Source organism: Sinohyriopsis cumingii, chromosome 4, assembly GCF_028554795.1.
Source record: "Sinohyriopsis cumingii isolate HCF-2022 chromosome 4, ASM2855479v2, whole genome shotgun sequence".
NCBI classification, from domain to species: domain Eukaryota; kingdom Metazoa; phylum Mollusca; class Bivalvia; order Unionida; family Unionidae; genus Sinohyriopsis; species Sinohyriopsis cumingii.
The window spans coordinates 128234109-128251657 of NC_142964.1; the positions used below are offsets into that span (position 1 = coordinate 128234109).

At 34.0% G+C, this 17549-nt stretch overlaps 1 protein-coding gene across 2 annotated transcripts in view; it reads right to left on the reverse strand.

Moving 5' to 3' along the window:
- Window positions 1–9243: 9243 nt before the first annotated feature.
- Window positions 9244–17549, reverse strand: part of LOC149802079 (m7GpppN-mRNA hydrolase-like) — a 32245-nt gene continuing 23939 nt past the window's right edge. The window contains exons 8-10 of one of the 2 annotated variants that reach the window (XM_089956475.1): window positions 13113–13173; window positions 10600–10734; window positions 9244–10542 (exon numbers count right to left, since the gene is read on the reverse strand). In XM_089956475.1, coding sequence (XP_089812601.1) covers window positions 10604–10734; window positions 13113–13173 — 192 coding nt within the window. In that variant the 3' untranslated portion in view covers window positions 9244–10542; window positions 10600–10603. Of the gene's footprint in view, window positions 10735–13112; window positions 13174–17549 lie in introns of both variants that reach the window. The other variant, XM_089956474.1, reaches the window with a different exon arrangement.

Here is a 17549-nt window from a genome sequence, read left to right on the forward strand (position 1 = left end):
TAATATAAGAAATTATGTCACTTGTGAAGTGGAAACATTTTGTTTTGTCACTGGTGAAATATTTTCCGTATAACAACTAAAAAAAAACATAGATTTATCTAATTTATCAGGACCTATCAGGATCACTTCTCACCTTTGAGTGATCACTTTCTTTGGCAATTCTTTTTGGTCAAAACAGTTGGAACAATAATAACAGTGAGATCAGAACAATCTATTTTTATTCTGTATTTCATAGATCCAGTGCAGAGTGTTTCAATAACTAGTCACTCCACCGAGTATCATATTATAAAGATATTTCTATTACATTCATTATATTTCAACAACTAGTCACTCCTCCGAGTATCACGTTATAAAGATATTTCTAGTACATTCATTATATGTCAACAACTAGTCACTCCACCGAGTATTACGTTATAAAGATATTTATATTACATTCATAGTGCTTAAAGTTGCTACGATTAGTGACGATCGGTAATGAGGGCAAAAATCATGACGGTTTTCAGTGTCTACCCTATCAGGCACAACATAACTTTGTGACCGTATATATTTTTCTTTTGATTTGTATGCTGATACATTGTTGCACATCAGCTAGCTAGCATTATCGAATCTACTATCGCGTGTTCTTCTCAGGGACATTAGTAACTTCAGGTACAATAGTTATCAGTGTAACACTAACATTACTAATGCATGCATGCTTTTGTTGTTCATCAAATAACTACCTTATTTGCCATTAACTTATTGCACAATTGATTCTGAAGGAATCATATCATACGTGTAACAAATGATTTCCAGTTCACAATCTCGGCTACCGCTCTCGATCAGAGGCTTTTGCACATTATGATAATCTGAAATGCTGGGAAAGAGCACGATGATACAGTCGACAATTATCACCTAGTGTCTGAAAGTTCAATTGTATTCTAAACCAATGTTCTTTTTGGCAAACTTTGTATCTGTAGTACCAGTATTGTGTGCATTACCCGTCCTTGAATGAAATTTTAGTTTATAATTCTTAATGCCTTGTTCAATCCTATTTCTTGTTACCGAAGTAGGCATCCATAAACGTGATCATCTTGAAAACCTTGCAGTGATTCATCTAACAAGAGATCATCGATTCCATAAGTTAAAGTGATTATTTCAGAAGTATTCACCCCAATTTGTGTTCCCTTTCATAGTATCCCCATTACATGTATATCAAATACCACAAATAGGCGACCTGGTACAATCAATGTATTTAGGTGGCGCTCTACAGGTTCGTATATTGCATTTTATTTTTTGCATTAAATTTTTTAAAGAAAAAAAATTTCCTGTTTTCTTCGCTAGTTACACTATTTAAAAAAAAGCCCTTGTATATATTAGGTACTTTTGAAAGAACTTTTAATTCAATTTATGACGGAATATGATTGATGGGTGTTAATATTGGTTATAGAGTATTTAGCTAGGTCTTCCGTCAGATGTGTACCCATTGAACAATTGCTAGCTGTGCTCTGTCATTTTTACTTCCTGGATTTCAGCGGCAATTTTGTTTTTAAAAAAAGCTGATAAAAAAAATTAATTTTGTATTTTCGGTAACTGATTCATTGCACTTTCAAAAGTTGATATTTTCTTGTTTGGCAAAATTTGTTTTTCTGATTTTAATAACTGCAAAAAATAGTATAATTTAGACTAATCCAGGCTGATATTTTGACAAATCGGAAGTCATTTTGGTTAGCCGTGAGCTTATATCATGTATAATTTCCAAATAAATTTCAGCCACAGTACTTGAAACTAAAGAGGTATGCTAACATTCTCTCCACTGTGCGTGTTGCAAATGAAAACAACTTCACTTTACATCTGTCACTCTCACAGAATTTCATATCTGTAGAGCGCCCCTTAGACAAAAATTTAATATTTCTTCCTGTAAAATTTGCTAGGGCTTAATTTTGCTCCACGTTCGTATGATACAATGATGTCCTAAATTGGTATTTATATCTTTGTGATATTATTTTCTGGTTGTGAGAATTGATTTGTTTACAGTCTTTTCTGTTTTATAAGATACCAAACTTGTAAGCAAAAAACACAATGCCACCGTAAGTAGATATGCCGAAGTCATTAAGTTTAGGTTCTTCAAGTTTGCCTTATTTTCTGATCTGGTACCTATGTATGACACACACAGTTGATGCATATAGAGTGAAAAACATCATCTGGGTTGCTTAATGTCTGAGTCACCAAACCTTGTCGTTTCATTCTTGCAAAAACGAAATTCAATGTCTTAAATTGATCTGTTTTAAGTTAACACTGCAGTTTTCTCTGTAACTCGTCTTTCTGAACTCCATCCAGATTAAATACATGTATGTTAAATCACCTGCTTCCTGCAAATGCTAGAACAATATCACTCCTCCAGTAATTAATCCTGCTGCTACCATTTATAACCCACAAAAAATACATCGAAGGCAATGCTTTTGAATATGCCCCAAAGAACCAGATCGAAGGCAATGCTTTTGAATATGCCCCAAAGAACCAGATCGAAGGCAATGCTTTTGAATATGCCCCAAAGAACCAGATCGAAGGCAATGCTTTTGAATATGCCCCAAAGAACCAGATCGAAGGCAATGCTTTTGAATATGCTCCAAAGAACCAGATCGAAGGCAATGCTTTTGAATATGCCCCAAAGAACCAGATCGAAGGCAATGCTTTTGAATATGCCCCAAAGAACCAGATCGAAGGCAATGCTTTTGAATATGCCCCAAAGAACCACATTGAAAGCATTGATTTTGAATATGCCCCAAAGAACCACATTGAAAGCATTGATTTTGAATATGCCCCAAAGAACCAGATCGAAGGCAATGCTTTTGAATATGCCCCAAAGAACCAGATCGAAGGCAATGCTTTTGAATATGCCCCAAAGAACCAGATCGAAGGCAATGCTTTTGAATATGCCCCAAAGAACCACATTGAAAGCAATGCTTTTGCATATGCCTCAAAGAACCAGATCGAAGGCAATTCTTTTGAATATGCCCCAAAGAACCACATTGAAAGCATTGATTTTGCATATGCCCCAAAGAACCAGATCGAAGGCAATTCTTTTGAATATGCCCCAAAGAACCACATTGAAAGCATTGATTTTGCATATGCCCCAAAGAACCAGATCGAAGGCAATGCTTTTGAATATGCCCCAAAGAACCACATTGAAAGCAATGCTTTTGAATATGCCCCAAAGAACCACATTGAAAGCATTGATTTTGCATATGCCTCAAAGAACCACACTGAAGGCAATGCTTTTGCATATGCCCCAAAGAACCACATTGAAGGCAACGCTTTTGCACATCCCCAAATAACAAATTGAAGACAATGCTTTTGCTTATGCCCCAAAAAGCCACATTGATGACAATGCTTTTGCATATGCCCCAAATAATACATTGAAGACAATGCTTTTGCTTATGCCCCAAAAAGCCACATTGAAGGCAATGCTTTTGCATATGCCCCAAATAATACATTGAAGACAATGCTTTTGCTTATGCCCCAAAAAGCCACATTGAAGGCAATGCTTTTGCATATGCCCCAAATAATACATTGAAGACAATGCTTTTGTTTATGCCCCAAAAAGCACATTGAAGGCAATGCTTTTGCATATGCCCCAAAGAACCACATGGAAGGCAATGCTTTTGCATATGCCCCAAAGAACTACATTGAAAGCAATGGTTTTTACACATGCCCAAATAACACAATGAAGGCAATGCTTTTGTATTCCCCAAAAGCACATTGAAAGCAATGCTTTTGCATATACCTCAAAGAACCAGATCGAAGGCAATGCTTTGGCATATGCCCCAAAGAACCACATTGAAGGCAATGCTTTTCCACATGCCCAAATAGTACACTGAATACAATGCCTTTGTTTATGCCACAAAGAACCACATCGAAGGCAACGCTTAGGCATATGCCCCAAAGAACCACATTGAAGGCAATACTTTTGCAAATGCCCAAATAATACACTGAAGAATGCTTTTGCATATGCCCCAAAGCACACTGAATGCAATGCTTTTGTATTCCCCAAAAGCACACTGAAGGCAATGCTTTTGTATTCCCCAAAAGCACACTGAAAGCAATGCTTTTGCATATTAACCAAAAGCACATTTAACTTCAATTTAAAAAAAAATATTTTCTTATTTTCTTAAGATTTTTTAAGCACAAGGGAAGCATTAGATTTTTTAAGCACAATGGAAGATCAAAGCGAAACATGGTATCAAAGTGTATTGATAAATGTTTATGGTTTAGTCAACATTTTGTCTGCTGGCAAAAGTTATACTATTTAAGTTATTTATATGCCACAAGTTTTAATGTATCTACCAATGCAAGTTTGATTTTATGTTTGCCTGTAGTGTCAAGAATTATTAAGTGTAAAATGCCATATGGCATCAGGTTCTCGCTTGTGAACTAAGTGAAAATGGTATAATTGATTTTGATATTTTTCCAATGTCTTTGCTCGACGGTGGGACTAACTGCATCTTAAACGTCTTCAAAAGCATACTGCATGCAACTCTGAAAGCTTGATGCTGTAAGATAAACAAAGCTATGTATTTGTTTCTGTCTGTCTACATTGGTTTGTAGGTATTTGCATCTATTACCTGAAAATCTAAAGCATCTCCATGAGTTTGCAATCAATATATATATATATATATATGCCTTAACTTTGACGTTGTATCTTGTTGCTGCGCATTGGTGGACTATTCACCAATAAATCCAACTTGCTGTTTATGATTATGTTACAAAGAATACAGAATGAAAAACTTGACATTTGGACCAAATGCATTCTGCCAAAAACAGTTATACATATATTACCAGCTATCAAGTAATATATTCAGGCCTGACCCTAGGGCAAGGTGAATGAGGCAACCACCCTGGGCCCCGCGCTGCTGGCTATACATTTTTTTTTACTGTGGTGAGGGGTCCTGCTCATCACTTGCTGCTTTCGGCCCTGCACATCCAATGGCCAGGCCTGAATCTATTTTATTTGAAAAATAATAATTGAATCATTTCTTTCATTTAATAATGTTTTCCAGTATATAACAGTTGTTTCATGATCTTTCATTTGACCATTTTATTATGTTGTCTACTAATTTCAACTTTATGTGAACTTGCAGGTGTTGAGAAGGAAAATTTCCAGGTTTTTTAAAGCTTCGATTCATCATGTTTTTGTCTTGTTCACCCGGGAAAACCCCGGAAAGAACCACCGACCCACGAGAAGCTAACGGCAAGCTTTCTCACATATCCACATTGGCCGAGTCCAAGACTCGAACCTATGCAGATAGAGGCGAGATGACAGTGATCCGTGACAGAGAGCACTTTAGACCAATCGGCCACCATGAAAATTTGAGTTAGAGCAACGGTTACTTTTTAGGTGATTAACAAAAGTTAATTTGAAATTTAATTTGGAAAATAATGGATAAGGTCTGATCAGATTGCTAGGAATAGAAGGACACAACTAAATTTGTCAACACTATTGTAGATAATCTTCAAGGATCACATGGAAGAAGAATACGAAAAGTACATTGTAGTGAAGAAAATATGGATCATGTGCAGAGGAGTACAGGTAACAAAAATACAATAGCAATTAAACACTCAACTTAATTTACAGAATAAAAAAATAGAATTTTGCAAGGCTGAAGACAAGCCATTATATCAGATATAACTTGGAATAAGACTAGAAATTAAAAATCAATTTGCACTTCAAACTTTACGTAGCCTGATGATGATACTGCAAATCTACTGGTGGTTTTTGTGGAGCAAAGTAAAGTGTATTTTGATGGTGTCACACTACTGAGCAGTCTAGACTTTAACACCAATATATCAAGATGGAGAAGAGAAAGGAAAACCTTTGCATGAATGAAATACAATCTTGGAAGAAAATAAAAACCCATAAAACACAAATCGAAGCACTCTATCATGTAAAACCATGCTGCAAGATAGTTCCAATTTCAAGGAAAGGAGTTGCTGGTTACTGGATAAAACAGACGGGCATTAAACATAGAGCTGGATAAAAATATCCATTAGAACCCACCATTGTACAAAAGGTAACCAATAAAGTAGAGACTTTGATAAATGAATACCACGGAGGAGATGAAAGTTGACAGCTTATACCTGTAGTAGAAAAGATTATTCATTGTATAAGAACAGAGAGAATTTAAGGGTTATGTAAACCCATAGATATTTTAAAATATGTTATTTAGGGCTTTATGCCAGATTTCAGCACATGATAGATCATACATGGTGGTCTGTACAACTGGTAGAATAAAGGAAAACCCTGGAAGAACCACCAACACAACAGAAGCTACAGGCAAGTTTTCTCAAGTACACACATTGGCTGTGCCCAAGACTTGAACCCACACTGATGAAGGTATGATGGCAGTGATGGGTAAAGGCGAGTTCTTTAGACCATTTGGTCACCCAGAGCTCCTAACTGAAAATATCCATGAAATGCTTAAGATTTAAAAGATAAACACAAACCAAAACTATATAAGATATATTGTGAGAAAAGGTAGAATTTGTCTGAGTTAATAAATAAAGCAGCAGCAGCAGCATCACATGGAAGTAAACAAAACATTTCTAGACCATTTTAAAAAGTAAACAATTACTCCTGCAAATATCAGAATCAATAAAAATGCATGATAAAGATCGCTTTTTGGGTGTTTCTAAATATCTTGTATCATCTAAATATGTGAGAATGCATTGGCAAATGTGACAGTTCAGTTTACATCATCATAATCATTTTTCAATTGTTTTTACTCACTGTCATACTTTCATTCCTCCAGAATTTCTTGTCGGTCTTTTACAGTTTATCAAACTTGGGAACACTCTTCCTTTTTTACACCAGTATTAATTGCCAGATTTAATCTAGGCATATACAAGACAAGGATTTTGGTACATTGTTGTACTATCTGATGACACCATCCATATTCATAATCAAACCATATCACTCGGTAACAAAAATATATACTAACACCACAATGCTACAGCATCATCCAGGTTCACTTCTGATTTTCATTTATTTTATATCAAGTCCTTCAATCTGGCCATAAAGTCTTCATCCGAGTTGAAACCTTGCTATCCTAAAATTAATAGGTCCATTACTTTTTTAACATTGTCTGATACTGTCTAAAAACAGACTATTTTAACATGTTTTGTTTGAACCTTTGCACCTAATACGTAGATTGTATGCAGAGCTGCCAGCCTTCCAGACTCCAAATTAGTGAAAAGCAGGATCAAAATTAGTGAATTTTGAACACAATTAGTGAAAAATTATGCCATGACACTAGCTCCATCCACTTTTATGTTCAGTACTGCATTATATGAAAATCCGGAAATAAAATTAAAACATAATTTACACTGATTACAAGTACAAATTTATTGATATACACAAACTTCTCGCTATTTGCTATATGATGCTGTGGCAAACTTGAACTTCCTCAACTGGGCAATGGTAAATTGGTTTAAATACAGCTCAGGCTTCTTGCCTTCTGTTTAATCTTGGTGACTAATATTGTTGCAAATTTTCAGCACCTAACAATGCATTGAAATTTCTTACTTTTCCTTACAATGGGAAATAACTCTTTCACTGTCACTGTTGCTGATCTTCAACTGAGAAAGGCAGGTTAAGTTCAACAAGAAAACTCACAAACTATGCTTCAGCATTGGTAGCCTGCAGAACTTGAGTAGGTGGCTTAAAGTAATATACAGCTGAAATCTGATAGGTGCTCTTAATTTTTGCAATATTTTTGTGCCTTTTGCAAGCAATGTGCTTTTTCACATCAATCTGCCAAATGCCCACAGGGTCTCGTATAGTTGCTTACAAGTTATCTGTCATACATGTACTATATAATAACACTGCATAGTACATGCATGACAAGTAAACTGTAAGCAATGATATGAGGCTCTGCGCATACTCCCAGTTCTAAAATTTGCTGCATACTACTGTGTGAAAAGCATAATGTACATCGATGTTTGATGGCTGAATGCAAGGCCAATTTTTGGTGTACTCCAATCTATATTTCACTTTTTGTGAAATACATTTTTTTTCCGTGGAGGTGAAAACATTTTAATTGTTGTATAGCTTAATTACAAAATGGTATTAATCCATAAGATGAAACGTCGATCGATTAACAATTAGTGGTGTTGGCACATGAGCGGAAAAATATAAACTAAAGCCATCTTCATTTTGGTGTTTGTTTTAAAATAAAAATGTTGCTACGAGTATTTACATGTCCCACTTTCTAAAAAAATTGTTGGGCCATGGTTTTCTTCATGAGTATTTGTAAAACTTCTGTTCTAAATATAGATTATATACTTTACAATGCTTGCTACAGGGCAAACTGTAACAAATGAATCTAGTTTTACTAACATCACAACTAGTAATACAGGACCGTCATGGGTATGAATGACCACTGATGCTATTCTGACTTGCACTTAACGGGATAAAATTTATTTTATTCATGATTTAAGCCGATTGAGAATTCATGATAATTTTGCATGTAAATCCATGAATCACTATCTCTAGTTGTGAAATTCATGCCAAAATTGTGAGGGTTGGCAGATCTCCAATCACTGTGTTGAAATTGTAAATTGCTTCAAATCAATTTTATCTAGTTATTTAATTTAGGGTTATGTGAACAGCAATCATGCTCTGTAATATCCCCTTCAGGAAATACTTTATAAAGTGCTTCCCCTCAATACCTTTATTTGGGGGTGGGGAATGCACTTGATTGCAGCAAGCTTAAAGCCCTCAATGACAGATGTAGCCTTCATTTTAGAAGACCCACTATCTTTCTCAAGGAAGGTGCAGCTCCTCCTTATTAAGGTGAGCACACTCAATCTTCTAAAAATCAGCAACCTCCTCACAGGTGGCAGTAGTAGTTCCCTCATGGAGGATGCTGTATCTTTAGCTCTTATTCGAGGAGACACAATCACTTCCAAATATTATGAAGACAGATAGATCTAACTGATCTGATGGACAGGAAAAACATCATTCTTTCCTCTCCCTATATCTTTACATACTTTTCTTAAGGTCCATGGTGTTGTCTGGTTGCAAACAACAAAATAGTCATTTGTCCATTCATGTACATTTTGTGCACAGAAGACATGTAGTGAAAGTACCCCATGGGTTTTTCTTGTGCCCATAATTACCCACACTTTGAGAGATCTAAAACTAAGAGGTCTGAAACAAGAAATTTTTGTACGATAAACAAAAACTGATAAAAGATAAAAACAAAAGGGTTGCATCAGTCTTGTTGTTATTCTATATTATTTATTAACAAAAACAACAAATAATAAACATAACATTAATGAAATAATTGGAGGAACATGTTAACTTCTGCTAAATAGTGTTGGTAGATTTATTGTCGTTACTAACAGAAGCAGCCTCAATAACAATACTGCACAAACCCACATACGACATGTAAACAATTAATGTAAACACTGAATGGATAATCTGACAAACCATTAATAAAATATATCTATTACTACAGGTAATTCCCATACCTTTTTTTATGAGTAGGAAAGGCACAGGTGGGTTGTCGTGTGAAACACACTAATTAAATTAACACTTGTACTTATCAAAATGATAATTACAAACTGAGGGATAAGTTTGTACTGACAGAACATGAATATCAAGTCCTGATATTTAGTGAAACCATCACTTGTAATTTGTCCTCCAATTTTTCAAAGTGTGACTGAAAATGTCATCCAGAAAAGAATTAGGATGCATTACTGTGCACAGACTGATGATGAAATAACTTATAGAACATGGGGATGTTGCATGTAGAATAGACAATGTTTTTCAATTGTGGAAAGGTAAAGCTTAATAACTGTGACAGGTGATGTATTACTAATATTAAAATAACTCTTTTGGAAATCATTTTATACTACCAAGTTTATCTAATTTCAATACAGTGTGTTAGTTTTCAGACAAGACAGAGTGATCAACAAAAGTACTCACAGACTGAGGGTATGAAAAGACTGCAAAGCTATGTTAATAGCATAGTGATAACCAGTTTCATCATTTTTAATTCCTATCTTGAAGCTTCTTCTGTCACAGTGAAGATGTATGCAAGCAGTTTTTATAGATTTCTCATGGTTCATATTTAAAATAAGAAAGAATGCTAAATAAACCTAACAGGTTGCTCATTTTGCAACCTCAGGCTCTGATATCACACATCCCAAGATTATTTTTCCAACAGCAGTAAAACGAATTTGCTTACTTTTGTCCTAAACAGTAATCTGATCTCTTTCATCTGAACATACAGGTACTCTGTCCAGAAACTAATGACATTAATCTAGCAACATTTTCAAGTGATAACTGACTATCAACATTGCCATAATACATGTCATCTTCTACTTTCTGATGGAAGTCAACCAGAATGACTGGTGGTTTAACCTTTCAGTGGAATGGCTTAGCCGACTAAACACTTAGGTCTTGCTGCCTATGCATGTGTGTCCTGGACAAGCAATCCACCATTAACAAGAAGCTGACCGGTGACAAAAACAATGGCTATACCATTATCACTTCACATGCTCCAATTGAGAGATCATGAATCTAACTGAATTAATCATACAGCAACTGGACATTTGCTTCAGTTCATAATAATGATCTTCTATCTGAAGGGAGACAAGCCAAGATGGATTCCATATCAAATTTAAAGTTCTTCCATGCATCAGGACAAAATCCACCACTTTCACTGGACTTACTCGTCCACTGCTCTTGACCACCTGGAAAAGAGCCAGTAAATCAATATGAGCTACTGATAAATATGCAATGTCAGCTGAGCTGGGTCATAACTGAAAACATACACAATGCAAACATGTTTAAATGCATACATTTCATAGAAAAAAAAATTAGCATACATGTGGATCAGTGAGGTCATGAAAGACAAAAGGCATGAACTTGATGATTCTATTTTAAGGGAATTTATACTTATCAAATTCAAAATGACAGGAATATCAACCTATAATATTATAATTCTATTTTAAGAGGAATTTAAACTTATCAAAATGACAAGAATATCAACCTATAACATGAAAGTTCTATTTTAAGGGGAATTTATCCTTATCAAAATGACAGGAATATCAACCTATAATATGAAAATTCTATTTTAAGGGGAATTTAAACTTATCAAAATGACAGGAATATCAACCTATAATATTAAAATTCTATTTTAAGAGGAATTTATACTTATCAAAATGACAGGAATATCAACCTATAACATGAAAATTCTATTTTAAGGGGAATTTATACTTATCAAAATTACAGGAATATCAACCTATAACATGAAAATTCTATTTTAAGGGGAATTTATACTTATCAAAATGACAGGAATATCAACCTATAATATGAAAATTCTATTTTAAGGGGAATTTATACTTATCAAAATGACAGGAATATCAACCTATAACATGAAAATTCTATTTTAATGGGAATTTATACTTATCAAAATTACAGGAATATCAACCTATAATATGAAAATTCTATTTTAAGGGGAATTTATACTTATCAAAATTACAGGAATATCAACCTATAATATGAAAATTCTATTTTAAGGGGAATTTATACTTATCAAAATGACAAGAATATCAACCTATAACATAATTCAATTTTAAGGGGAATTTAAACTTATCAATATGACAGCAATATCAACCTAGAACATGATAAATCTATTTCAAGGGGAATTTATCCTATCAAAATGACAGGAATATCAGCCTATAACATGATGATTCTATACTTAGGGCAATTTAACAAAAGAACAAAAATATCAAGGGAAATCTATTCTTATCAAAATTACCGGATTATCACCCCTTAACATGATTCTATATTAAGGGAAATTTATACTTAGCAAAATTACAGGAATATCACCCAATAACATGATGATTCTATATTAAGGGAAATTTATACTCAAAAAATTTACAGAAATATCAACCTATAACATCATGATTCTATATTAAGGGGAATTTATACTTAATTAATAGAAAGAAAAGTTTTAAGACAGCTCTTACTAGGCATTTTCTTTAAAACAAAACCTGTTGTAATATTTCTCTCATAAAAAAGAAAAGTACAAGCAAAACTATAAACACTAGATTAATATAATGAAAGTAGAACAAAATAACAAGATATACACCATAACCATTTATAATTAAATTTTTCAAGACAAAAAAAAAAGATTTGAAGAATTTTTATTTCAAACATTAGAAATGTATTTAGTGTGCTAAATTAAGCATTCTAGGCATGTGAGGCCTGCATATTGACCTTACGATAAGAGTATTAATGAAAATTGTGTGACCTTGACCCCAGGTCAACAGGTTGAGCACTGATGTTGCAGAATGAATTGTCTTCAATTCATGATTTATACAAAGTATAAAACAATCCTTCAATGCAAATTAATGCAAATGAAAAAACTTTAACAAAAACGTTAATGAAAATTTTCAAAGACTATGACCTTGAACCGAATATCAAAAGTATAAGCCACCCTGCCACAGCTTCATAAGGAATCATCTCAAGTGTGAACTAAATCCACTAGAGGACTTAGGAATATAAGCAAGTAGAATAATTTTAACCAAAACTTTAACAAATTTTCTATGAGGTAACCATGATTGCAAGGTCCAAGGGGGCAAGCCAGCAGGCTGCTAAAAGAAGTTTCTTAGTTTCACAATGATTTAAACCAAGTACGAACAAATCCTGTTACTGAATTCCTTAAACTGTTGATGACAATTACACTACTACAGTGGTGGAAAAATGACATGTCTCACTTACCCACTAATGATGGTTCAACAATAAAATAAAAAAATGGAATGGTTTGCCTTCATTATTGTTTAAGTTTGCTGCATTAGACTATATCAGTTTTTTTAAACAAAGAGTTTCTGATGTTGCAAAACTTTTATTAGACCACACATCAATAAGACATAATTAATAAAGGTTGTTTGAGTTGTCATCCCTGATAAATTCCTCAAAAACACTTTATCAAGTACTGATTCTCCTGCATGCAAAAAATGACTGCCCATAAATGAATGTGAACTGAACATGAATTAAAAAATTCACTTTCTGAAAGTACAATATGTCTGCTCTGAAACTTAAAGACTTTTGAAAACTTGTGTACCTCTATCAAACTGTGTTGCAAGACTTCTTCTGGGTTTTCCGGTTAAAGTTCCATTCCGATTCTGAAAAGTAACCACATATTAATGCTTTAATACCAAGTTTACACATAAATCTATATTTAATGACTGATTACTGTTTTAATGTTCAAAACTTTTAATACCAAGCTTACACATAAATCTACATTTAATGACCAATTACTGTTTTAATGTTCAAAACTTTTAATACCAAGCTTACACATAAATCTATATTTAATGACCAATTACTGTTTTAATGTTCAAAACTTTTAATACCAAGCTTACACATATATCTATATTTAATGACTGAAAAATGTTTTAATGCCCAAAACTTTTAATACCAATCTTACACATGTATCTATATTTAATGACCAATTACTGTTTTAATGTTCAAAACTTTTAATACCAAGCTTACACATAAATCTATATTTAATGACCAATTACTGTTTTAATGTTCAAAACTTTTAATACCAAGCTTACACATAAATCTATATTTAATGACCAATTACTGTTTTAATGTTCAAAACTTTTAATACCAAGCTTACACATATATCTATATTTAATGACCAATTACTGTTTTAATGTTCAAAACTTTTAATACCAAGCTTACACATAAATCTATATTTAATGACCAATTACTGTTTTAATGTTCAAAACTTTTAATACCAAGCTTACACATAAATCTATATTTAATGACCAGTTACTGTTTTAATGTTCAAAACTTTTAATACCAAGCTTACACATAAATCTATATTTTAATGACCAATTACTGTTTTAATGTTCAAAACTTTTAATACCAAGCTTACACATATATCTATATTTAATGACCAATTACTGTTTTAATGTTCAAAACTTTTAATACCAAGCTTACACATAAATCTATATTTAATGACCAATTACTGTTTTAATGTTCAAAACTTTTAATACCAAGCTTACACATATATCTATATTTATTGACCAATTACTGTTTTAATGTTCAAAACTTTTAATACCAAGCTTACACATATATCTATATTTAATGACCGATTAATGTTTTAATGCCCAAAACTTTTATTACCAAGTTTACAAAAGAAATGCAATTTTCTTTAGGAACCAAAAATGCCCTACCAAATTCATTGTGGGGATAGAAATTCACTAGAGAGTCATAACCTACAGTTTAAATATGCCAATTCCTCATGGGGGCTTCACAGAATAGATGCTTTACTTAATCATGGAGTACAAAGATTAAACCCTAATTGTTTTATTAATCACAGATCATTCATGAAAAACACACTGAATATCTATCAAAATTTAAATTTAATAAAGATGCCTTCTCATGGGGCCAATCATGTACACAGAAAAACTGGATATGTAAAAGTATATGTTATAAATAAAGAAGACATAACAGTGACCAGTGATGCCAGCTAGCTAGCCATAAGAGTGACCAGTGACCTAAGTTAGGGAGTCATAAGTGACCAGTGATCAAAGTTAGGGAGTCATAATGACCAGTGATCTAAGTTTGGGAGTCGTAAGTGACCAGTAATCTATGTTTGGGAGTCATAAGTGACCAGTGATATAAGTCAGGGAGCCATAAAAATGGCCAGTTACAACTAAGGAAGCCATATGAGTGACCCATGGTATTAGTTAAGGAGTCGTAAGAGTGACCAGTAATGTAAGTTAGGGAGTCATAAGAGTGACCAGTGAAGCAAGATAGCAAGCCATGAGTGACCTGTGATATAAGTTAGGGAGCCATAAAAATGACCAGTGTTACAAGTAAGGGAGTCATAAAACTGACAAGTGTTAAAAGTTAGGTAGCCATAATAATGACCATCAGGGCTGGCACTGGTTTTAAAATAGTTGTCGCCAGAAAAACTGCCAACCTCAATATTTTGTTGCCAATTTTTTTTTAAATTTGTCATTATCATAATGTAGTACTATAAGTTTATCTTAACACCACCACAAACAAGGTAATATTGTCAACATAAGCAGACGTTTAGATGCGGGGGGGGGGGGGGGGGGATGAAAATAAATTGAAATTTTGCATAGAAGTGAAATTTTTGAGGTAACACGTCAAGTACTAGGATCCGCAGAGAGAAACCAATTGGAAATTTTGGTTAAATGAAGACAACTAGTCTGAAACGGACTTGTGTATTGACAACTTACAATCGTGTAGTACACTACGCAATGTGTTAAATAATGTACATTATATGAAAAATCCTTGAATTTGAATATTAAATCATGTAAGAAAATTCATATATCAGTAAATCCTGTCAGAAAATACAACTTACACGTATATATATATTAAAAAAATGATAGTCCTTGTTCAATCTATGTCCCATTGTTAACAAACATGTTTCATAAAACAATTCACTGATATTCATTATCCTAGTAGAACCTGGCTGCATAGTTGTTTATATGCTACATGTACATGTACTTAAATTGGCCTAGATTTTGGTCAGCTGGAAGCAGATATCATCATGTACTTAAATTGGCCAAGATTTTGGTCAGCCAGAGACAACTACCATGATGGCGAGGCTATCAAGGAGAAGAGGCTATTCATAGGGAAAATGAAAACATGTGAACAAATTAAAATTAAAACAAATCAACATTCTTGTGAGATGTCCCACCTTCATTTAACCTGACAGCCAGATATCTATATCAAAATACTTGAACTTTAATTTGGGTGTTACACCACCATTGGTAGCGACCTTAAGCATAAACATTTTTGCTGCAAACAGGAAACTTTCGCGGCACAATAAATATGTTCCAATCACCAAGAAAAATGAAACAATGCTTTTATTTAAGTTTGTTGCTAACTTTCTTTGATACCACGTCTTCTGCTTGTTTTGATCAAGGTGCACGTGTTCATAGCTGCCAACCTTCCAGGCTCACAGTTAGTGAAAATAGGGATAAAAAGTCGTGAAGTTGGACATGAATTAGTGAAAAATACGAAACCAAAAATTCCACGACAATAACTCCATCCACTCTGACCGTCAATACTACACTATATCAAGATCGCAATATAAAACTAAAACGCTACAAATATACAGAAATATTTATTTATCAAGACATGATACTGTTGCAGACTTGAACTTCCTCAACTGCTTGATCGTAAATTTGTTTTCTAAACAGTTCAGACTTCTTGCCTGCTGGTTGATCTTGGTGACTAAAATTGCTGACAAATTTTCTGCAGCTAAGGGGGCCCTAAAGTCTCTTATTTTTCCTCACTAGAGAAAATACTCTTTCACTGGCACTGTTGCTGTGAGGAATGAACAGGAGCTGCAGCAATTTTGGTTCTTCCACAGGAAAATTTGGAAGCGATTTTCGAGTCCGGGAACATTTTTCGGAACAAATGTTTAGCATGGTCTCCAGCTGATAAAGGTAGATTGTGTTCGACAAGAAAACTCACAAATAATGCTTCAGCATTGGTAGCTTGCAGGTCTTCCACCGATGGCTTAAAATATTCCAGCACTGAAATTTGCGAATTCTTAATTTTCCCCAACTTCTACATGTTTCTTGCAACCGATATGCTTCCTCACATCGTCTCTGCAATGGCACACTGAGTGCAAAAAGCATGATGAATATCAATGTTTAACGGCAGAATGCACAGCCAATTTGTGATATATTCCAAATTAAACTTCAATTTTTGAGCAATACATTTCTTTTTCCTTGGTGGTGAAGACATTTTCAAGATCTTACATGCGATGCTGAACAGTAACTCAAATCAGTGTTGGTGACGCATGCGTGGAGCAAAATTCCAGTTAGGCCCCAGTTTCTCTCAAAAGCATTTGTAAAACTACTCTTATACATATAGATTAAAATAGGCTAAAATGCTTGCTACAGGGCCAACCGTACTAATCGGCTGTAGATCTACTAAATATCGCGACCAGCAGTACCAGACCGTTTCGGCAACTGTGAATATCATGACTAGCACTTAATGAGAAATCGGTTATTTTATTAAAGATTTAAAATAATTGAGAATTGAAGAATTCGTGAATTTTTGGCTTACGGCGTGAATCCGTGAATCGCTGAAAAAGTCATGAAATTCACGCCAAATTCATGAGGGTTGGCAGCTATGCGTGTTACTGAAGATGCTGCTAAAGGACCTCTTTGAAGGACCAAACAAATGTCCATTTGTTATTGCTGCAGCAAAATCAAATAATTGTAGAACATTGACTGAGAAAGAATTTTGTTTTCATTTGCTTAGCTTATATACAGAACCAATTGTGCTTCAAAGGTAATCAGTGTCTTTGAAGTTTCAGCAAAACTATTTTTTCTGGTACTTTTTCAAATAGAAAACAATACTGCCAGCGTCTGGTCAATTCTAGTCATGCCCGCCTTCAGAGGCCGTCAATTGGAACTAGTCAGGTAGCATGTCATACAGTACTAAGGCCAGTCATCAGCATAAGCAGATTATGATATAACAATGCCATGTCAGGGTGGTT